The sequence below is a fragment of the Chrysemys picta genome, chromosome 2, assembly GCF_011386835.1.
Source record: "Chrysemys picta bellii isolate R12L10 chromosome 2, ASM1138683v2, whole genome shotgun sequence".
NCBI classification, from domain to species: domain Eukaryota; kingdom Metazoa; phylum Chordata; order Testudines; family Emydidae; genus Chrysemys; species Chrysemys picta.
In genome coordinates, this window is record NC_088792.1 from 156,484,022 (window position 1) to 156,508,459 (window position 24,438).

At 42.3% G+C, this 24,438-nt stretch overlaps 1 protein-coding gene across 12 annotated transcripts in view; it reads right to left on the reverse strand.

Annotated features, from left to right (window-relative positions):
- Window positions 1-23,352, reverse strand: part of PPP2R2A (protein phosphatase 2 regulatory subunit Balpha) — an 84,237-nt gene extending 60,885 nt beyond the window's left edge. For 2 of the 12 annotated variants that reach the window (XM_065584498.1, XM_065584502.1), the window contains exons 1-2: window positions 15,222-15,311; window positions 12,576-12,656 (exon numbers count right to left, since the gene is read on the reverse strand). Coding sequence is in view for 4 of the 12 variants with exons in the window: in XM_065584492.1 (XP_065440564.1) it covers window positions 12,576-12,656; window positions 14,209-14,269; window positions 15,222-15,296 (217 nt within the window). In the remaining 8 variants the exon portion in view is untranslated. Of the gene's footprint in view, window positions 1-12,126; window positions 12,195-12,575; window positions 12,657-13,426; window positions 15,179-15,221; window positions 15,312-15,399; window positions 15,727-23,318 lie in introns of those variants that run through there. The other 10 variants (XM_065584501.1, XM_065584504.1, XM_065584492.1 and 7 more) reach the window with 10 other exon arrangements.
- Window positions 23,353-24,438: the final 1,086 nt, after the last annotated feature.

The window sequence follows — 24,438 nt, forward strand, 5'->3', positions numbered from 1 at the left end:
TTCAAGCCTCCTCACACAGATTCTTTGAGCAATGATTTAATTCCAGATACTCAGGCTAAGTCCAGAAGTTTGTAAGGCCACTAATCCTCAAGTTGTCAAGCTCTAGACCACAAAGGAACATGTCTCCTAGGGCCTGGGGAAGGTGCTTTCCTTGAAGGAATCAAATGAAAGCAAAATTATTCTTACCTGCCATAATGGGCGTGAGGGGCAGAGAGAGAGAGAAAGACACACATGCTAGATGGAGTTTCAGGCAGCGTGCTGGAAAGCTCAGCACTTGTGAAGGTCACAAGTACAACTTACATTTCCAACAGGGATGAATACACAGATCTATCTATCAAATGATCACAGAATAAAAGCTTCTGATTACTTCACTCATGGAGGGACACAACTACTTTAATAGTTTATTTCCTTTTAAAATTAGTTTAATCTATTGCTTGTGGTGCCACTTGGAGGCTGGTAAATAGTTTCCCCTCTACCAATTCCCCCTTCCTTCCCCCCCCCCTCCCCCTTAGCAAATATTTTCCTGTGTTTCTATTTTGGCACAAACATAAATGGCTCCGTTTGTTTTTATTTTTTTTTAACTTCCTTGTTAACATGGGTCTAACAACACTGTGGGATGGATTTTCAGAAATAGGAAACACCCACGACTCCAAATTACATGAATGGAAGCTGCAGATTCTTGACACCTCTGAAAAATCAAGCCCTGTGCTTATCCATTACACAGCACCTTGCAAAGAGGAAGCATAATCTAGCACAGTGGTTCTCAACCAGGGGTACACAGAGGTCTTCCGGGGGGTACATCAACTCATCTGGATCAGTCTTTCTCAACTTGGGGGGAGTGACCCCCAATGGGGAGGGGGTCACAAGATGGGTTTAGAGGGGTCACAAGTGCAGGGCTGCTGGTAGGGGGTGGCAAGCAGGGCAACTGCCTGGAGCCCCAGAGAAACTAAGTTATACGCTTCAGCCACAGGTGGCGGAGCTCAGGCTTGAGCCCTGGGTGGTGGGGCTTGGGTTCCAGACTCCTGAAAGAGGAACAGTAGTCAGGAAAGGTTGAGAACCACTAGCAGTCTGAGCAAGACAGCTGCTTTGATAATGGCTCACGCTATGGCCCTGGGTGAGTCATTTAACTTCTCTGCCTTAATCTCATCTGTAAAATATGGAAGTAAAAATTCTCCCTAGGTGATATCGAGTTATTTAACAGTTGTACAGCAAGATATAACGTTTTAAGCGGTTATATTAAATTTAATCCAAGGATCTCAAAGCACAATGCCATTATTTAAGCTTCTCAACACTACCCCTGAGACAGGCAGGCACACTGGCTTTACAGATCAAGGAAACCGAGGCAGAGAGACTCCCCCAACTTCAGACAGCAAATCAGTGTTGATTCAGGATTACAGCCTCTGTATTCACTGTCAGTTTCACAGCATTTGGAGATATCAATCTGACAAAATATTTCATTCTTTAGGAAAAAAACTCAAACCAATGTAATAGCTTAACTCAGGCTGTAGCAGTTACTGAGAACACAAATTTGATGGTGCCAGCCAACTCCACTTCGGATGCTGGGGAAAAGATGCAACTCTTAGAATGGGAACTTATTTTAACACTGCTTCATAAAGAGATTTGTACAGCAAACGAGTGTCCTGTGCATGATCTTTTGCTGGGTTTTGCAAGGTTTTTTTTGTTTTGTTTTGTTTTCTTGAGATGATGATAGGCTAGCAGGGGAGAAGATACCAGTGTTGCCCCAGATCAGGTTATCATCATCATCTTCCCAGCCCCAATTTGTAATATGGGAGAAGATTCCGCAATACGGTTACAAACTGTATTCCTCTATTTTGCCATTATTTTGTGTAGGGGGAATGATAGCAGTTCCATGTTTAAAACATTCAAATGATGCCATATCTTTTCCAAATTGTGTAAATTATACCAGTTAGTGTATTGGCAACTGATCTGTGGGTGCTTCTGCTCAGCCCTGGGTACTAGGAAGTTTGCCTGGGCACTTCTGAAATCCCAGACAATTTGTGCTCAGCCAAACATCATCTTTGAACTCCACCCTATCTTCTCCAACTGCCCAGCTCCCACTTGATCTGCTAGATGGAAGTTCATATTGCTATTTGCCCTTACCCAAGGTTCTGAAAATGTTGCCCATTGTGTGGAAACTACCCCCTTATCTACTTCACATTCATTCCATTTTGCTGCTTTAAAATCACTTCTACAAACCAGTGATCAATCCTCCACTGATCAACCCCCTCCTCCATTTGAGGCTTTTCTATTATTTCAGCGTTGTTGAAGGTGTTTTACAGGCTATAGGTGCCTCACACTAGAATTGTTGAATTGTCCTGAGTGACCTTGGACTGAGGTAGGGAGAACAAGTGACATTTAGCTCCGGCAAAACAGCAGAGCCTGGAGAGCATAGCATAATATAGCAATAAGTAGGGCCCAACCAAATTCATGGTCTATTTTGGTCAATTTCATGGTCATAGGATTTTAAAAATCATAAATTTCATGATTTCAGCTATTTAAAATCTGAAATTTCATGGTGTTGTAATTGTAGGAGTCCTGACCCAAAAAGGAGTTGTGTGGGGGGGAGGAGGGGTCACAAGGGGGGCTGCGGTACTGCTACCCATACTTCTGCGCTGCTGCTGGCGACGGAACTGCCTTCAGAGCTGGGAAGCCAGAGAGTGGTGGCTGCTGGCCGCAGGATCCCAGCTCTGAAGGAAGAGCCGCTGCCAGCAGCAGCGCAGGAGTAAGGATGGCATTGGAACCCTTACTTCTGTGTTGCTGCTTGCAGAACTGGGCGCCTGGTGAACAGCCACCACTCTCTGGCTTCCCAGCAGAGAAGTAAAAGTGGCAATATCATGACCCCCCTAAAATAACCTTGTGACTCCCCTGCAATGCCCTTTTGGGTCAGGACCCCCAATTTGAGAAACACTGGTCTCTCCCATGAAATCGGTATAGTATAGGGTAAAAGCACACAAAAGACCAAATTTCATGAGGGCAGACCAGATTTCACAGTCCAGGACATATTTTTCATGGCCACTAATTTGGTAGGGCCCTAGCAATAAGGTTTTGAAAATCCAGAGGCCAGGCATCCAGCTGAGTTTAAACTTTCAGACAGCTTGGGCACCTGATGCCATCAGCAGATATTTAAAAAAACAAAACAAAACAAAACCACCAAGCACAGCTCATGCTCTGAAAAGTCCCCTTCTTTGAACATGCAAAACTGGGCAATGACATCCTCTGCAAAGCACTCAAAGGAGGCCCTTTGAAAACTCCTCCCCTGTTAATATATGTGCTTCAGTTTGCCGAACTGTAAATTGTGGATGTTAGTTCTTACCTATCACTTCAGGGGTATTGAGAGGCTTAATTCACAGATATGTTGAAAGCAGAGTACTTTGCCTGGGAGGTGCTCTAGAAGTAAACAAGTACAACCATTTTATAGATGGGGAAACTGAAGGGAGAGAAGGTAACTGACTTGCTTAAGATCACTGAAGGACTCCAAGTCCTTGATGCAGTTAAAACGCGAATTCCTCATTCCAAATTGTGTACTTGCACAACACACCTCTCTTGAAAACAAGTCATGCAAGACAATTTTCCAAACAACGGCGATATTGGAATTGAAGAGATTAAAAAAGGCCATTCAACACATCCAAAAATACATCCCTGTGAAAAGCATAAAAGACCTGGAACAGACACATTTAAGATATGTATTTCTATTGGTTACATTCCTCTGCTGAACAGATGATCAGGACCTCTTGGAAAAAAAGTTTCTTTACAAGGACTGTGATCTGTTTTTATAATCGATCAAACTGGAAGTTGATTTCAGTATGACTGTAGCTCAACTGATTTTCATATGTACTATGACAATTTGCTTTAAAAAAAGAAAAAATATTTTGGGAAAACAAGTCCTTGTATTGAATGCACATACATAGGCAGTATGTAGGTCACATCTGAATGTGACTGCTGTTTACTAAATCTTTTTCCACTGCCATGGTGGAAAGCACTGTTGCCATCACTGCTTTGAAGAATCAAAGAATGCTTCCTGGAATACTTTTGACATTTATCAGGGACAAAAAAAAAAAAAAAAATCTAGCAGGATTTAACCAACAAGTGCATGATTAGGAATTCAGTGCAAATTTTAAAATACAAATATGCAATATGAAGTCTTTATTAGCTTAACTATCCTGGAATATATGTAGTTTATGCAGATGCACCGCTACCTCAATATAACGCGACCTGATGTAACACAAATTTGGCTATAACGCGGTAAAGCAATGCTCGGGGGGGGAGCAGCTGCGCACTCCGGTGCATCAAAGCAAGTTCGATATAACGCTGTTTCACCTATAACGTGGTAAGATTTTTTGGCTCCTGAGGACAGCGTTATACCGAGGTAGAGGTGTAATTGAACCCAGCTACTCAAAATCATTAAGAACAAAAGCAGTACACCTCTACCCCGATATAACGCTGTCCTCGGGAGCCAAAAAATCTTACCGCGTTATAGGTGAAACTGTTTTATATCGAACTTGCTTTGATCCCCAGAGTGCGCAGCCCCGCCCCCCCGGAGCACTGCTTTACTGCGTTATATCCAAATTAGTGTTATATTGGGTCGCGTTATATCGGGGTAGAGGTGTATTTTCACAGGGAGTCACTATTTGTTCCCAGAATCAGTCATTCACAAAATTCAACTGAAAATGCTAAGAAAAACCATTTTACACAGGCTGTGTTATACATACCTGAAGAATCAACCTTACTTAGAATGCTGATTTTCCACTCTCTGCCACTGACCCTAAAACTTCTGCCTACAGTTCCAAAATTAGATGCAAGCACAACTGCCTAGGGGTTTTAACATGCAAGCCAAATAGGCTGGTTTGTCTTAAAATGTTGCCATCACTTGTGAATCTCTAAATGCAAAGTACATTTTTATAAAAACTGTGCGCCTAAGGTAATTACTTCTCCTTCGGTGGTTAACAAAAGAATGGTGAGTTCGAAGAGAAGAGCTTGCAGCAGTTCCTAGCTCTGCAACTGAATTATGACCAATTTCTGAAAACAGACATTTGAAGTTTCTGTAATATTATAATAATTTTCAATAGTACCACCATAGTTCAGGGCCTGACAGCCGGTGTTTGCATTAAACCTTGATTTTCAGGGGAGCATAAACTAACTCTTTCCAGATTTTGTTTTGCTTTAAACCAACATGACACTTTGTTTCAACAAACAGAATCATGTGGCCTTAAATGGAGCCTATGGGGATGTTTTGAAAACACCTAACATATTTCTGGTTGAAAAATAGAATGAAAAACATGATATTTGCAGTGAAGGATGCTCAATTACACAACTCCATACTATACCATGTCAGGATACTTCAACATCTCTCCTCTTTCAGAGCACAAGAAATGTTTTTGATTACACCTCTTCTCTTCATAGGCAATATTGCAGCTAGCAAGTTCTCTTCCTCCACCCTCCTCTAAAGACCTATGAAGTACAATCTCACCAAGCCTGGAGCAGGACAAAATGGTTCTAACCAGTATGAAAATCCAATCTGATTACTGTATCCTATGTATTGATAGAACCATCATTGGCACTATAAAAATATGTACATAGATAAAACGTGTTTGAGTAGCATCATAATGCAGTTGCCACTGCACTTTTTTTTTTTTTTTTTTTTTTTAAATATTACACATATAATACCCTGATTTTCAAGACTGAAAACTGGCATATGCCAGTGCATGCATAATTTTGTTTAAATTTCTTTTAATTCACTCCATCTCTTTTTAAGTTTAAAGAACTATTTGTGATCACCCTGCTGACAGCAGCCCTTCACCCTTAGAAGATACGTTCATGGAGGATAGGTCCATCAACGGCTATTCGCCAAGAGAGTTAGGAATGGAAATAGATATTTTAAGAAGTTCTTTACAATCCAATGAGGGATGGCTTCCAGATTTTAAGACCTGAAGTCTAGCTTGGGGCTTTAAAAACAGAAATCCTTTTAAACCAAAAAAAGGAAGGAAACAGTTAAAGATCAGCAGTGATTCAGGATGTTTGGCACTCCTTTTAACTGCTCTCTTAGTGCCAATGTTTTAGATTCTGGTCCTTCTGGGATGACTTTTAACAAATTTGATATTGGATCATTTGTATTGTTGGGTTTCATTAAAAGAGAAACAGAATTTTTAAAAATGTTTTAAGCGCTGTACTTCCCAAATATCATCAGGCGTTCAGCATCACTATTTTCATTGTTTGTATTACAGTAGGATCCGGAGGCCCGAACTAAGGTCAGAGCCCCATTAGGCTAGGTCCTGTACAGACCTATAGTACGAGACAGGGCCTGCTGCCCCACCCCCCCAAATTACCACCTAAATATACAAGCCAAAGAATAGGAGGGGAAACAGTGGCATAAAGAGGGAAAGTGACTTGCCCATGTCACATGGCAAGTCAGAGGCACAGCTAGGAATACATCCCAGGTCTCTTAACTCCCAGTCTATCACTATAAGTTTTTCTTCTTTCTTTTCAGCTCCTCTAAAGTGTGCTTGATTCCTCTCTGTTGCGATGCTGCCAAATTCATCATTCCATGATGTCACAGCTATCACAAGAAACCTCCTGCACTACACAAGTGCCTAAAAAGGGGCTTGCCTAAAGTAGCCTTTTTAGAGAAGAAAAATAAATAAAATAAAATAAAATAAAATAAATAAATGAGAGAGAGAGAGAGGTAAGTTTTCCAAAGCAGGTCAAACTCCACAGTCCAACAGGATTTCCAAGGATAGCTTTGATGCTCTAGAACAAGTCAGATTTCTTATATATTTATTAATATTATAGTACTGTTTAGATCAGACTCCAGTCACAGATCAGGGCCCACACTGTGCTAGGCACCATATAAACAAGTATGAAACAGTTTCCTGCCGCACAGAATTTACCATCCAAGTGAAAGTCAAGAGACACCAGGTGGATGCAGACAGAGAATGTTGGAGCACAATGAAACAATACTGATTACCATGTTAGGCAGCAGTCACAGCACAAAGGTGCCTAGCCAACATCAAGTCTAGAATGAGCCATCTAGTTCTCACTTTTGACGCAACTTCTAAGAATACAGATGTCTATTTAAAACTAGCTATCAACTCAATGCGCTTTGTTCTTTCGGGGCCAAATACTTCCAGCTGACCCACGGAACAGGACACATGACCAATCAAGAGAGGCAATCTACTAAGATATCCTTAGTTGACTCTCCTCCAACTGGACACAGCAACTCTCATCCACCATCATTGGCAGAGGGTGTGATTTCATTAACAGTGTAAAAGCTCCCATCAGTAGGCAGAATGGAGTTGAAATACAGAGAGAGGATGATCACCCTGCTTCCAGCAGGCTCCATCTAAGCTTCAATTTTCTTTGGTTTTGTGATTTGAACTCAGAAGCTTCTTTCAATTTTTAAGCCTTCAAATATTGCTGAACCAATAGCAGGATCCATAGCTGCTCTGCAATTTTATGAAGTATACCAAAAATAGATATGAAACAGTGTTCATGAGACGTGATAAACCTGGATTCAAACACTGAAAAAAAATCACCCCAGAAGAAAAGAAAAATCAACTCTGTCCCCCCCTGCTCGCCTTAATTTGACACATCGTAGGAATGCAAAAGACTCAGACTCAAACAACTATATTTTTTACATCTTGCATCTGAAGAAGTGAGGTTCTTACCCACGAAAGCTTATGCTCCCAGTACTTCTGTTAGTCTCAAAGGTGCCACAGGACCCTCTGTTATATTTTTTACAGATTTCTGGACAACACCTGAGAGGGTATTTACACGGTCCAGCTTAGTTCTTTTTGCAAAGCAATAATTAAAAATATGTGAAAGAGTTATTATATTAACCAGATGTCTTGTTTTCTGACATTCTGAGGACTCACAGCTCCTAATGACTGACTGGAGTTGTGGGTGCTCTGCAATTTTGGGGAATAAAAAATCCAGGCCAAGGAATGGTTGAAGAGGATTACAACTTCAAGGCCCTTTCCTGCAATGACACTGGGGCAGATATTGCAATCCCAAGCAATATTTTTAGGAACCACACTATTACATGTATGTAACACTCTGGGTCAGGGATTGTATCCAACTCCTTCAAGAACTAAAAAAAAAAAAAGGGGGGGGGGGTGGAGGGAATGATTAAGGTGAATCACTTAGGTTGTCAACAGAGAAACATCAACCCCATAGGGTGGCTTGCATTTACTGCTTCAAATTGGGTTTTCCAGAGACCAACAGATAAAGAAAGGGATTTTGAAAGGTTGTGTTTAAACTGACTCAGGGCCCTCTTACTGATCTAGCAAACAAACAAGACCTTTTGTCCACAGGGACCCTCAACCCTTGCTGAAGGGTTGGACAGACTTTGGTCTGCTAAGGTCCCATAAGACTGACAGGTGACCCCTGATATGATTTGTGTGTGTGTTTAAATGTGTTTATTGTTGTTGTTATATTTTCTCTGTAATGCTTTTACCTTAAGAATAAATATGCCTGCTTAGAAAGAGCTGAGTGGTAACTTGTAACTACTGGCAATACACTGTTCCTAGCCCTCAGACAAAAAGCAAAGCTCAGATATCAGCCTTCAAGCAGACAAGCTTGTCGGAGATATCAGCATAAGGCAAGGAGCAGTGCAGCCTTAAAACCCCTGGTCAGATGGGAATGGGACCAGGGTCCCTGCCAAGAGACAGGTGATAGCTGGAGACCAGAGACCTGACTGGGCACTCCTGAAGTGCATGCCATGGTGGGGGAAATACAGATGCAGTTACCCTGGAACTGTGTGATACATACCATGCATAGAATTACTATTAAATAAAAAGGACGCTACTACTATGTCTACACGAGGGATTTTAAGAAAAAAAAATTGCTACCAGTGCTGAACCAGGTCGCACAAGTAAGAACAAGGCTCCAGCAACTTCTGGGTTCTTTTAACACTAGTATTTAAACCTTCTGAGAAGATTTAACTCCATAAGCCAATGGAGGTGCCTAGTCTACACCTGTATTCTGATTCAGCTGAACCAGTAAAGCCAGTGGGTTCTCCCACCCTACCCCCACTGTAGACAGGGTCTCAGAGTTGAGTGCAGATCATTCATAGGATTTGGGAACCTACAATGTGAATACAAATGTAAAGGAGAAGGGACTATCCCATGGCCGTGCATGCAAATGGACCAGCAAATTCAGAAAGCAAGCTAGTACAATCAAGCAAATTAAGAAATAGATGATGCAATGGAAAAGTATGACATGATCTGTAGCTATAGTAAGTCTACCAATATTGCTATTTTGATCCCAAGTTTCAGTTTATAATGCGTCTGCTGTCGTTTACTCTGTAGGCTACAACTTGGAAGCATCCAGTTACAATCAAAGAGCTCTTTTGCACAAATTTAAGATTTTTTTTTTAAATCTGAAAAGATCTGATTCTGCATCACTCGTGCACCCAAAATTGCCTAAGTCTGCAGAAATTTTGGATGGTAAAGAAGAGAGGATCAGGATGGCAAACAAGCGCTAAGTCAGGGGTTCTCAAACTGGGGTCGGGACCCCTCAGGGGGTCACGGGGTTATTACATGGGGGGGTCACAAGCTGTCAGCCTCCACCCCAAACCCCACTTTGCCTCCAGCATTTATAATGGTGTTAAATATGTAAAGAAGTGTCTTTAATTTAAAAGGGGGTCACACACAGAGGCTTACTATGTGAAAGGGATCACCAGTGTAACAGTTTGAGAACCACTGCACTAGGTGCATTAATACAAAAGAACCAAAAAAGTGAAACTTACTAACATTTCACTCCAAACAAAAGTGAAACTACTCTATTTTAACCTTCTATGCTGAAAGAAATGCAAGAAATAAACTGCATAACAAAGTGAAAAGTGAATTAGAGTTTTAAAATTGTTTCAGTTTTAACAAACCAAGCTAGTAGTATTACAAGGAATTTGCTTCTAAATTGTGTATATTCAATTCAGTTGTCTTTTTAAGATCACTTTTTAAAACAAAAAACACACATACTAGTTGCAATCTTACAATAACCAGCATTTTCCCTCCATAATCACAGCGTTCTTGTGAGGAGGCAGTACATGCACATTTAAAAGACCACCACCCTCTCAAGGCTCAGACAGCAACATTCTTGTAAACTTTCAATATGCAGCCTGCTTACAAGGAAGAAGCAGAAAGGCAGACAGAGAAAAAGATTACCAGACTGGACTTAAAGCCATTGCATACTTATTCCCATGCAATTTAGGGAGACTACACATACCTGAAACATGTAAAACTATAGTCCCAAATTCACAAGGAGGATTATTAAAAGATGTGTTTACTCAGTACACAGGTAGAAATATAACAAATGCAAGGAAATAAACTTAAGAAATGCAATTAAACAGTATTTAAACCATTGGAACAATATTTCAAGGATAAGGGATCTATCTGAAGTATACCAGTACCTTTAAATAGTTGGGTGGGAGCTAAAGTTAGTTTGATTAGATGGACAGACATCTTTCAATTGTTCTGTAAGGGTTTTCAGCATGCCATGTAGGAGTCAGCCATATGGGTAAAAATTCCAACTCAACAAAATCCATTATGGTCAGATACTCCCACTTAAATTTTCCTAGTGACCTTACTAAAGCAGCCACCCCAGTGCACCACTTTACTACAAAAATCCCAGGCCCTAGGTAGAAGCCCTGTAATATACACTAAAAAACACCTTTACAAGATGATGATATAGCTGACTATGCAGTCATTATAATCTTCTTTGTCTCTATCTAGGGACAGCTCGCACAATGAGCAGCTTATACCTTTTGTACAATTAGAAATGGATATTTAGACAAAAAATTGTTAAAGGCAACACTGAGTGTCAGGCTGGACAAGCTAGTTAATGTACTCGTGGCCTTTAACTCGACCCATTGTGACTAGCTATTGCAGCTGTCAGGAAGTGAGAGACTGCTAAATCATCTTTCATACTAAATGTGTAGGCACTATAATATTTAAGAACAAATAGGGGAGTTAAGAACGGAGACTGGCTCTTGGTTTTCCAGATCCATTTAATCACAGATATATTTAAAAAAAAAAAGGGGGGGGGAGGGAGGGGGAACCCCACCCGTTAGTATTATTTAATGGAACAGATGCATGAACATCAATGGAACAGCTCTAATGTTTTTCTCTCTTAGTTCATAGGCTCTATCAGTGGAGAAATAGGCAGAGTCAAGATTTCCTCAATTGTTTGCATTTAATTCAAAAGCCAGATAGCTACAGAATGTCAATTAACAAGAAAATCGACAGAAACTGAAGTCTGGTAGGAAAAAAATGAACAACAGTTATATAAATTATTAACATTCAATCTTTAAAATGTAACTGCTGAACAATTTAAAATATATCCATCTTACATAAAAATCATATTAAAGGTACTGAAATTTATTACAACCTACTTGCTTCCAAAAACCTATCTTTCAGTCGATAAGCATCAGACAAAACCTCTGAAGGGCATCAATTCCACAGGTTGCAGGTCATGAATAAAAACAAAACACTTGTGTCCCTACAGTAGCAGCAATTCCAGAATTTAAATCTGACCATGTCAAAAGTAAAAAATAATGGAAATGAAATAAGTTACTAATTTCTTAAATACAACAAATATTTTTCTCATTTGCCTGTTAGTGAGTACAGGACGTGTAAAATGCTGTGCATGCCAAATAAGTCATACAAACACACACCCAAAGTCAGCTTTTTGCAAGAGAAAACTATTGTAGGTCTTGATCTTGCAAGCTGCTCTGAATAAATGGACCCCTAAAACCATGAAGAATTTCATTCAAGTCAGAGGGGCTCTGCCCACATGGAGTGGCAAGAAGGATCAAGAGCCCTGTTCAGCCCAGAAGTCTGAATAGTCTAAAGGAAATAAAGACCTCTCCTTCCATGAAACAAGCATAATTTGAAAATTCCAAATGGAATTTTTGCATCATCAACTGGAGGCAGCCATTTTGCTAAAAAGGTGACATCTGTCACTGGCAGGGTAGGAGCCCTATACTACAAAAGCTTACAGCAGTTTCCAATAATAATTCATCATGAAAAATAACTGACACTTAAAGAGTAATTTTGTACAAAAATTCCACTTTAATTCTGATGGCTAATGCAGGATGGAAAGACGAAGATTTACCTGACACTTATGCAGCACCTTACATCTTCAAAGTGCTGTGCACACATTAATTAATCCTCACAACACTCCTGTAAAGAACGTAAATATCATTATCCCCATTTCATTGATGGGGAAAACAGACAAGTTAGTAGCTCTGTCTCAACTGAGACTATTTGTCATGTGACAGATATTTTGGAAAACAAGTTAACTACTGTTGCAATCTATGGGCCAAATTCAACTCTGACGTAAGCAGCAGGAGGACCATGGATGTCAGCTGAATTGCACCCACTTATACCACATATAAGCTTGATTCCAGAATATACTGGGATGCCTGGATGTTTCCACTTGCTTTCCTACTTTAATAAAAGTATGTATAATTAAACCCAATTCTGAAGGAGAAACTTCAGCAACACCCTTGCTACATTTCATCAGCAATCAGATTAATTCACTGTAATAAAGTTTATTCTTACCTTCTGCTACGTCATCATCTACAGCCCCTTTCACCTGAGAAAAACACCACTGAATGTCATTCCCTCCTCCTCCTCCAGCTCCTAGAAAAAACAAAAAAATAAAATAAAACAGATCCTCATTAAATCAGTCTGAGTTTTGTGTTTACTCCAGTAAACACAGAGGCAGTATCCACAGCTGGCCAGTGACACAATTTAGACAGCACCGTACACACCTACAACAAAACAACATTTCCTGTGCAAATATAGACATTCCAAAAGTTGATTACAAACTTTTCCCCCCTGCAACTCCCTCCCCACCCGCAATCCTGATATTGCTTTTGTCAGTGATTTGCCCAATATCCAAAGCAACATCTGTCAAAAGTAGCAGCAGGAATGATAAAAGTTGCTCTCTACAATTGTTGAAAACTCACAAAACTATCAAAACAAACACAGCTAGTGTTAATAAACTATGCCAGGTTAAAACGAGCACCAGTTAGTATATTTCACAACACTTTTTTTAAATTTAAAAACGTCAGCGCCCTCTAAACAGAGCACTTTACTTACAAGTGACTTCAATTTCTTAGTAAATATTAGATGCCAGAATGGCCCCTACAAGTTTTCCAAATATTTCAAATATTAAATGTTTGCACTTTATAAAAAAAGAAACAATTCATTTTTCTTTTGGAAAATACATTACACCACCTAAGTACTTCAGGCTGGAGAAAACAAGTTTTAAAGCAAGTTTATAATCCTCTTCCTCCTTCACCATAAAAGTCCCAAAAGAAACCGTCAGACTTAGGTTTTTTTTAAAAGCAACAAATCTGTGCAGCAAACTGAACAATCTGCCTGAAGTTAACAGCAAGTATAACTACCATAGAAAATGGATCGAAGAGAAAACTTCAGGAACATTACCGCCTCAGCGGACGGTAGTGATTCATTTGAACCTTGCCACCAAAATGCCAAAAAAACACCACCCATTTCTTTTGCATTTCATTCTTAACAAATCACTGGGTTGGGTCCAGACAGGAAGAGAGATGGAAACAAGTTTGCTCTGTCTGCAGGAGGCAATCAAAATGGAAATTCCTTTTCAACCCACAACAACCAAAAAGGACTACACAACAGATGTAGCTGTTAATGTGATGCAAAATTTTGGGGAAGAGGGGGCATGCAGGAAGGATCCCCCACACACACACACACATACACACAAATCACACCAAGTTGAGGAACAAATTAAATTAAGTTCAAGTCAGGAGCAGTTTCTCTCCATGAAAGATCAAGAGGCTGCCTGAACACTGGGGAGGGGGGGGAGAGGAGGAGGTGGCAGAAAGTCTGAAAAGGATTACACTGTGGTTTGTATTTGGAGCTGCTTACAAAGTCCAGGAACTCGGGGAGACAACCTGAACTAGAATCAGCCAAGGTGATGGGGGAAATCTTATCAGGATGTCCATCTAGACAATATGAATAGCAATATTTGTTTTGGATACATGTATTGGACAAGTATCCCACCCACAGCATCTTTCCCAACCACCCACAACCCTATCCACCCACTTTCTTGTTCTCCCCCCACTTCTGCTATTTGCTATTTAATTCTTACTTTTAACACCTTGGAAGCATTTTGAGAATGATGGTTTGCAAGAAAAAACAATATACCTACCGTATGCAGCAAACTGTATTTTAATTTTCATACAACTTGCTACATTCAAGGCCTTGTTTCCCTTGAAAAAAGAAGGAAAGGAAAGAGAAGGGTGGAGTGGGATAGCCTGGTATGTGTGTGGGAAGCAAGGTGCAAAACTAAATACAGCCTCTCACTCTGCTATACAGAATGCAAGGCACTGAAGAGGCAATTAATTTGCCGAGGAGGGGAAACGAACATATCACCAGAAGAAAAAAAAATTACAAGGGGAAAAAGTAAAAGGAAGAGACATCCTGTGCATGTGGATCAGTTTTTAATCTTACAATTCGCACTTTAGGATGCAAGATAAGAAATCTGCAAAATAAAGAATGATCATAAATCTCCAGAATTAAGAAAAGAAGAAAAACACCATACATTATTGCACACACTCAGCGATACCTGAATTTTCTAACAAACTACAATCCTCTTCCCAATTTCACCTTTATCTGCAGATATTTACACAACTACACCCTACAGTAGGGTGCAGCTGCTCTCTAAACACAATCACATCTGCACCCTACAGCCACCCTCCTGAGCACATCTGCACCTCTACAAACTGCACTTAAAGAACGCAACACCGAAGAGCAATTCCCTCGCAAAACCAGAAAGTCTAGGGAAGAAATACAAAAGAGAGAGAGAGAGAGAGAGAGCAAGAAACACACACCCTGCTTGGAAATCTCCTAACATGCTCAACTTCAGAAATACAGGGCTTCTTCCAAACCCAGCCACCACCACCACCTTTTCCTCGTGAAATACAAATGTTTTGCAAACAGGGAAGCAAGAGGGGAATGAACACAGATTTCCAGAAGGAAAAATATATATATTTTAAGGGGGGGGGGGGGCGATGCAAATTGCATTTCAGGATTGAAGGTTTTAGGAATGCAAATTAAAAAAAAAAGAGGAAGAGAAACCGAGCCCACATTTTCAGAGGAAGGAATAAAAAAATAAAAAAGAGAGGGGGAATGAGAAAGAGGAAAAGAAGGAGACCGATATACCCAACGAGCAAGTCTGCCACCTCCACACATAACAGGCAGCGGCAGCTCAGGTTTGCAGGCTGCTTTCAAGGCCATTTTAGTGGCCTCACCTGCCCCTACACACACATCCCCCCGCCCCCTGGGCTCTATGGGCAGCGGGGGCCGGCCCCCGGGAAGGAGGGGGCACTCTCCCCCTTACCTGCCATGTTGGGCTGCCAATAGCGGCCGGGTCAGAGAGAGCTGCCTCTCAGCTCTAGATAGGGCCCCCTTGGCCGGGCTGATGGCGAGCGTGGAGGGAGGATGGCGGCAGATTGTACCGGGGGGGGGGGGGCGGTGTAAAGCCGGCTCCGTTCGGCTTCCCCCGCTCTTCCGAGTCGGTCTTTCCTGCTCGCTCGTCCGCCCCCCCCTCCCGTTCCAAGGTTCCACTTTCAAAATGGCGCCGGCTGAGCTGGGGGTGACGTCACCCGGGGAGGGGAGGGGAGGGGAGGGGGGACAAGGGGCGGGGTGAGAACTCCAAAGAGAAGTCGGGGGAGACAGGAGGGGCGACCGGGGAAGAAGGTTGATTCGGTTGCGTCCGCCCCTGTTGCACTCTCTGGTGCCTCTCTGCTAGCTAGACCGTCCAGCCCCTGCCAGCTGCACCCACACATCTGCCCAGCCCCTGCCAGCTGCACCCACACATCTGCCCAGCCCCTGCCAGCTGCTAACCAGCCCCATTCACTGGGTTTGCTGCACCCGCATCTCTGCCCTGCCCAGCCCCCACCAGCTGCACATCCACCAACCTTTCTGCCCATTGTGACCACTGCACCTAGGGTGACCAGATGTCCCAATTTTATAGGGACAGTCCCGATTTTGGGGTCTTTTTCTTATATAGGCTCCTATTACCCCCACCCCGTCTCAATTTTTCACACTTGCTGTCTCCTCACCGTAACTGCACCCACACTTCTGTCCAGCACCTGCCAAAAGCATTCACTTCTCCTACACACCTGGCCTACCTGCAACAGCTATGTTCCCCAACAGGCCATCCCTGCTTAATGCTGGACCCACTGCACTTTCACCTCTGGTTAACCTCGGCTAGCTATGCCCTCTGCACCTATACCTCTGCCCTGTCTGCACCTGCTGTGCTCACAACTCTGGCTAGCACTTGCCATTTATGCCACTGCACCCATAACCCAGCCCAGGATCCACTAGCTGCTGGATAAAAGGTTCTGGTTTGGGCCCCCTCTGATTCATGTCACAAATTGACATGGCACTTCAAAGAATTAGGCATGTTCCAATCCCCCAAAGAACTTGGTTACAAATCATCTTGCATCTGACAAAGCTTATGCCCAAATAAATTTGTTAGTCTCTAAGGGTACGTCTACATTACCCGCCTGACCGGCGGGTAGCGATCGATCTATTGGGGATCGATTTATCGTGTGTAGCGTAGACACAATAAATCGATCCCCAATCACTCTCCCGTCGACTGCTGAACTGCAGCTCAGTGAGAGGTGGAAGCAAAGTCAACGGGGGAGCGGCGGCCATCAATTCCGCGCCGCGAGGACGTGAAGTATGTAATTCTAAGTCGATCTAAGATACGTCAACTTCAGCTACACTATTCTCGTAGCTGAAGTTGCATATCTTAGATCGATTCCTCCCCCACCCCCTCCAGTGTAGACCAGGCCTAAGGTGCCACAAGGACTCCTCGTTGTTTTTGCTGATACAGACTAACACAGCTACCACTCTGAAAATGGGAAGGTTGTGTGTTTTATTTCTGAAGTTAGATTTATCACATTGAAAAAGGTATGGAATAGATTTCAACATCTGTGTCAGATCAAGCCGCCTTCTCGTGCACAATTATTTCTGTGCTGTACTGTTTTTCAAAGTATTTTTCAGCCCCATTCCTTATTTCACCCATGCATTGAGTCTTCCCTGTTCCTTTTCACACTCTTGCTGTCCTCTGATGACATTCCTCATTCAGCTTATCCAGCATTTCCTCTGTCCTGGCCACATACCCTGTTTGGATGCACATTCCCCCCGCTCCCCCTTGAATGGTTTCCACAATGTCCATTGCCTTTTAGTTCATATTTTACTAGATTACCCTTCTCCATTCTCATTGCTATTCCCTGCATATACCCAGCCATGCTCTTGAGCCATTTTTAGCCTACATCTACCTTTCATCCTGACAGCCTGTAAGATCTACAAAGAAAGACTTCCAGCCGAGACCAGCTTGGCACAGCTCCTGCTGGCTTGAAAAGGACGAAGGCTCCCTTTTAGCTTGCTAGGTCCCACCTCAAGTCTCAGCTGCAATTAACATGCAGCACTCAGATAAATTACTCCATTCAATCCGGTTAGGACCTTGCAGAATTCATCAGGTTTGCTTTAGAGAGATTTGTGTAAATGTTTCCTTTGCTTTCAGTCAGCGTGGGGTTCAGATACCTCAACTTTCACTTTGAAATTCCAGTTTGAACAGATCTAAAAATTCAATGATTTTACATGGATTTAAATGGGAAACCACAAATCAGCCCCAGAGAAGAAAGTGGGCTGGAATTCAGGAGCTCTTCTTGTATTCCCAGCGCCATCAGTGACTCGCTGTGTGATTTGCAAGTTGCTTAAGACAAAATTTTAATTGATTTAGTGTTTTCAGCTTGAAACACCTAGGCAGGGCCGGCGCTTCCACTAGGTGACCCTAGGCGGTCGCCTAGGGCTGCAGGATTTGGGGGGCAGCATTTTGCCGCTCTTGCAGAAATTCAGCAGCGGGGGGTCCTTCCGCTCCGGATCTTCGGCGGAAATTTGGCGGCGGGTCCTTCACTCGCTCCAGAACACGCTGCCGAAGTGTCCCAAAGACGCGGACCGGAAGGACCCCCGTCGCTGAAGACCCCAGGCCCCCTGAATGCTCAGAGAAGGAGCGCTGCCGCCTAGAGCGGCAAAAACCCTGGCGCCGCTCATGCACCTAAGGCCTGATTTTCTTCATGGAGATCACACACAATTCTCAGATATAACCAGAGGGTTGTGTCCTTCATAACTTCTGTAGGCCAAGCTCGCTGCACTCACCAGCAGCTCCTTGCATTCCTCCATTCCACCCGTGGGCCACCCTCTCATCTTCTTCTATTTCAGGGACTCTTTGCAACTCACCCAACCCTCTCCCTCATGCCTGGGACTGTGTGCCCCCTATACCAGGGCCTCTGTGTGCACCACCCCATTCCAGGGTCCCATAGTCTCCTCCCCTCATGCCAGCAGGTCTGTATGCACCCTTATTCCCCTTTCCCGCACAAGCCTCTCCATTCCTCCTTCTCCCCCCATACCAGAATCCCCTAATCTTTCTTCTGCCAGGGATTGTGACCCTCAACCACTTTCCTCCAATACCAGGGCCCCCCCATTCTCCCTCCATGCCAGCAGCTCTGTGTACACCCCCATTCCTAATTCCCCTTATGCTCTCCAGTCGCTGAAAAATCTGGCCTCAAGATGTCTCATATTGGTCACCTAGAAACTGAGCTGCCAAAAATCATAGGCCATTTCTGAAAATTTAAGCCTTGGTCTCTGAGCCTCCATGAGATTATAAAATACTTGCCTACCTCACAGGGTTACTGAAAGGATAGATTAATATTTGTGAGGCATTCCGATTGCACAGTATTGGGGGCTGCATACAACCCTATAAATAAATCAAATAACTAAAATTTTCACTCATGACTGGTTCTACATTCACTTGAAAGTGGAGATAGCACAAAGTTTAGCTCCCTAGACACACTTCTGCTACATTTGTGAGTGTTTGGATCCAGGTCTTTTGTTTGGTCCCTTACAGAATTTAGAGCAAGTCACCAACTCCAGAGCCAAACATGCCCAAAGTTTGAGGATGGTCATAACCCAGGATGGAGTGGTGTTTGTTTGACTCACTATAGCGTTAAGGGCCAGCCAGAAAAACAAGGTCCAAAAACTTTCCCAAAACTCAGGGGTGTTCTGACCATCTCTGCTCACTAGGCCAATAAACCTTTGAGCAAACCTGGACTGAGTTTCAAATTTGCAATGAAACCTGGCCAGTTGTTTCAGGATTCCTTGACAGCAATGCTGCACAGCTCTGAGCAAAATATCTGGCCATCGCTTAGCAAGCAAGTCTCTCTTGCATTATGGGCTTCAGTTCATTCATTGATTCCTATGGAGTTACTCCAGAAATGGTTTTGGCCCATAGTTTACAGCACACATTAGTTCAAAAACTTCTTCAGAGACATTGTTTCAGAAACAGCGTTAGCTCTCTAATGTAATAGCAATTCCTTAATTCACTCTATAATTAGCACAAACTAAAGTCAGTCTCCTCCCCACCATTTAGCAAACATTGAATATCATGATGCCAAAGTATTATAATACCACATAATACCAAGACCACTGCTTTTTTTCCCCCCAAACAAACTGAACTAAGACTAGGGTTACCATACGTCCGGATTTTCCCGGACATGTCCGGCTTTTTGGGCTCCAAATCCCCGTCCGGGGGGAAATCCCCAAAAGCCGGACATGTCCGGGAAAATCGGGACATGCAGGGCTGGGCCGGGGGCTCGGGGGCCGGGCCAGCGGTGCGGTGCCGGGGACCGGCAGTGCTGGGCAGGCCGGGGGTGCTCGGCCGGGGGCCGGGCCCCGGGCCGGAACCCCAGGGCCCGAGCTGACCCAGGCTGGAAACGCCGGGGGGCCCAGACTGGGCCGTGCCTCCTCCCCCCACACCCCCCTTACCTGCTTCAGGCTTCCCACAAATCAAATGTTCGCGGGAAACAGGGGAGGGGCGGGGACTTTGGGGAAGGGGCGGAGTTGGGGCAGAGGGGCGGGGCCCCGTGGAGTGTCCTCCTTTTGGAGGCTCAAAATATGGTAACCCTAACTAAGACTATAATAATGAAGGGTTATAAATAACATTAAATCACAGTTGTGATAACAAGTGAAACATCTCAGGATGCATCATCTTTGCTTGTGTGTATGTTCACAGACTTGTTAATTCATGGAATCCAGTTATTTATACCAGTTTAGTGCAAATGAGGAATGTTTATCTTATGGCCCTGATTCAGCAAAATTCTTAAGCAAATGCTTATTTCCCATTGACTTCAATGGGATTTAAACATGTGCATAATAGCTTTGCTGAATCAGGGCCTTGAACAGCAATATGCTAAATTTATACAATACCCTTCACAAGACATCCCAGGGTGATTTACACAGCACAAAATAGTCTTAAACATGTGCCTTGTTCAATTGTGGTTTAAAATTTGATTCATGTTTGTACACATGAAAAAGTAATACAAACTCCATATTCACATAGCATAAATTAGACTCAGTTAGAATCCAAAGTGACAACTACCTTAAAATTATATTTAGCACAATCAACAGATATTAACCTTAAGAAAACCAAGAACCATATGATGACAAGTCTGTCATGGGCACCTATAGGACTTCACCGTTTTCATTTTTGTTTCTGTTCATTATTTGTATTGTGGTAGAAATGACTATCATGAACCAGGACTACATTGTGCTAGGTGCTGTACAAACACAAACTGAAAGACAGTCCCCTTGCCCTAAAAAGCTTACAATTGAAGGTCATTACACAACACATAACGGTCATGCAGAATTTCACAGCAGCTGCAAGTTTAGAACCCATATCCTTGTGTTTCAAAATCATATCCTTACCACTTAACTAAAGGAAAATCAACATTAGCTGAGAACAATATAGGGACTGAGACACATAGCAAAGCAGTTCTGATTCAGCTTATTAGAGGACAGTGGTAAAAAAACACACATATAAATCAGTTCAAGCAAATCAAGTGAAATCGGACAGGTAACTAATGAAAATCTATCAAAACTAGGGCAATGATCAAACAATCTAGACACAGAAAGAACTCTAACAGCAGCATACTCGGTGTCTGCTGCAGTTTCTTAATAATATGATCTGTTAGACAAGAGGACAATGAATTATAACAATCAATTCCAGAAATAACAAAGGCATTAATTATAATGGAACATAGAAGTTAGTGATAGACGGGACTTATTAGGTCACATCTAGTCTATCTGGCATCAGTGCAGAATGGTTTCCTACAGCATTTTCTCCTGCACTTCATCCAGTCTAGTTTTAATACATTTCAAACACCGAGACTTCCATCACTGTCTTCGGGAAACCATTGCAGAAGCTAAAAGATACTAATATTTGGCAAAGTTTCCCAATAGCCTAAATTCTCCTATTCTTAATTTCATATCATTGTTCCTAGCTATACAGCCATTTAATTCATACCTTCCAACAAATTGACAGCTCATTGTTTTAGCTTTTTTGTACTATTGCCAGCTGGAAACTCCTGCTTAACAAAATGGTCAAATAGCCCTGACCCTGCAGTAAGCTTTGTGCAGGCGTATTCACAGGTTACGTTACTAGTGTGAGTCCCAGTTTACATCAGTGCAGCATGTCTGCCTTGGGAGTTTGATACAAATACTCTCAGAATAGCCAGGCCCCTACCTGGAATGGCAATTGTCACATTCTGATGCATTAAAGCATATGGGGATTTCATTCTCCTTTGCTATCATTCGGTTCGCTTGTCCTGAGTTCACTCAGAACAGGGGGCGCTATAAAACCCTGAAAATCCCTGTTCTCAGGGAATCATCACAGCTATAACTCTGTTTAAACAAAGGTAACAACTAGCACATTTCCAGTCCTATCATCAGCCTGACCCTGAATACCATTTATGTAAATCCTTAACTTGATTCACGGGCATTCTCCCATTGAAGTCAATGGTTCTAGTCACCTGCTAAACGTGCTTGTAAGTGTTTGTAGGATTGGGGCCATTGGCAGAGCCTATTAGAGCTACTAGAAGCTGAAGGCATTATAATAGCTTGGTTATTAAAACGGATTTTCTTTTATTTAATGTTCCCTCTTTGGAAAGGTAGAACATTAAAATTGCTAGCAGCTTTGAACACGGTATACTAGAAGCAGCACAACTTAATGAGCACTTGAGAATTAATCTCTCCATTTGCAGTCACTAGAGATCTTAGGTAAAAGTGGACAGAGATGACACATACCTTGCAGATCACTTTGTAACAGTCATCTAAAGAGCTATTTAAGCAAAATAACACGGCAATAAAGTCTAGTGGCTCTGTAACTGAGTGGCCTAAGCCATTCCTCACTGAACAAACCCCTGCAAAGAAAGCTGAGGAATTTGGGTATACAGGCAGCTTAACTGTCATTTAAAAAGTATAAAGCTCATTGGATTAAATAGCTGTACAGGAGGAAGCCTTAATGGGGTTTGGTATTGGAAATCCCTATAGGCATTCTCCTAAATTAGGGCTGTTCCAGGTTCTTTAGCCCTGCGTTTGCTAGCACAAAAGCTAATTGGTTTGGGAAATGATTTCATAACTGTGTTAAGGTAAATAGTTTACAAGACAAGTTTAAGTCCATTCTCATAGTGGATTTGTTAAAGATGAGTAATTGCACAATGCCACATGTGAGACCAGAGCCTACAAAACGTTACCAGTTTGATGCACTTTTTTTTTTTTTTTAATTTTAGTTCAGTTGCATGGGGTTTATTTTAAATGTCAATTTCAAATAAATAAATAAATAAATAAAAATCACAGTAAAGCTCAGGCAAAACTGCTGAGCCTCTGCAACAGGTGAAGCAAACTGGCTGGAATCACAAGTATTTCTCTGAATTCAAAAGGAGAACAGAGAAATGGATTGGGAAGTTCACGTGATCCTATTAAACCTAGAGATATGGCTAGAGCATAGTACTAGCCATCATGAGACCTATCACTTACTCACTGTGTGACCTGGCACAAAACACTTAATTCACTGTTTTCTGGAGTGATCTCTGATTTGGGGTGCTTCAGTTTTGGAATACTCTTTTCAATAAATCTCTGGGCTGATTTTCAGAGGTGCTCAGATCCTACAGCCTTATCTTCAGTTCAGTGCCTCTAAAAATCAGGGTCATGTAGTCACGTTATGAACCCCCCAGAATTGACATACCTACCTCTGTAAATATTGGCTTAACTTCTCCATGCTTAAATGTTCCCATCTGTGAAACGAGGATGAATAGGCTTGCCCACCCTCACGCTGGGTTTTGAGGCCTATGGATGAAGAGCACTAGGTAAATGTATTTTGGGGGGAAACAATATAGTTGAAAATAAACTTACCTGAGATACTATACTGCATCTCTGAGGAGCAGGAAGTGACTTATAGATGAAGGCGGCCCTAACCACCATTACTTTTATGAGGGACAACTATCAGGCCAGCCAAGCAGGAAGAGGAGGAGCTTGGATATACAGCTGAAAGAACATTAAGTTTGCTTTTTAAAACATTCATGGGCTATTCACAGGGTCTATTTCTGGGGTAGGGCAGAATAGTTATTGAATTTTGTTATATGGGAATCCGGTTACCCCAATCAGCTATCCACAAAAGTGAAAACTCGGACTGAGGAAACTATATACAAGTAACTTACTTGCTAAGAGCAGGAAGCTGTAAGTGAATTTGCAGTTAACCGTTAAGCACCATCTTTTATAAGTATAATTTATCTAATACAGCTCGGGGGCTATGGTTCCTTTCATCTGAGGATCTCTAAGTGCTTTATAAGCATTAGTTAATTAATGAGCTACCACTCTGTCCTGTGAGGGTAGGTAAATTATATCTGTAGAGAGGGGTTTTTTTCTTCTTCAAAGAGTAAACTCAAGTATAGAAGACACAACTCAGGGGATTTACCCCCAAATGATATAGTCATCCTTTGTGCAGTACTGAAGCTAGTGTTAATAAAGAAGTAATTTCAGCTATTGCAGTTGTAGCCCAGTTAAAAGGGAGTATAAACTCCTAATTCTGCAATGAGCTGCATAGGAGGAGATCTTCTATGTCTGTAAGGAGGCCTATTTACTTAATTGGGTGGGTTGCACAGGGAGAGTAATCTGCTTGCACAGAGCTCATTGCAGATTTGTGGTCTGTTTGTTAATATTAGGTTGCATGAACCTATCCATCCTGGTGGTCAAACTTTATTTGAAGAAACACTTCTTTTTAAATTAGTTGTACAGTGTAGGTTGGTGTATGGGGGAGATTGCTGGAGTCAGATATAGAGTTCTGCATTGCGGGATCCCAGTTCTTTGCTCCAATCGCTAGATCAGCCCAGTGTTGCCAGCTCTCCCAATGTTAAATGTGGAGCCCCCAACTCCTGGAATCATGAACCTGTGAGAATCTGTTCATTTTGTTTTATATTTAATGGAAGTTTCTAGCTCTTGTGGTTGTTGGGAAAAGCTTGAAAATGTGACCCTC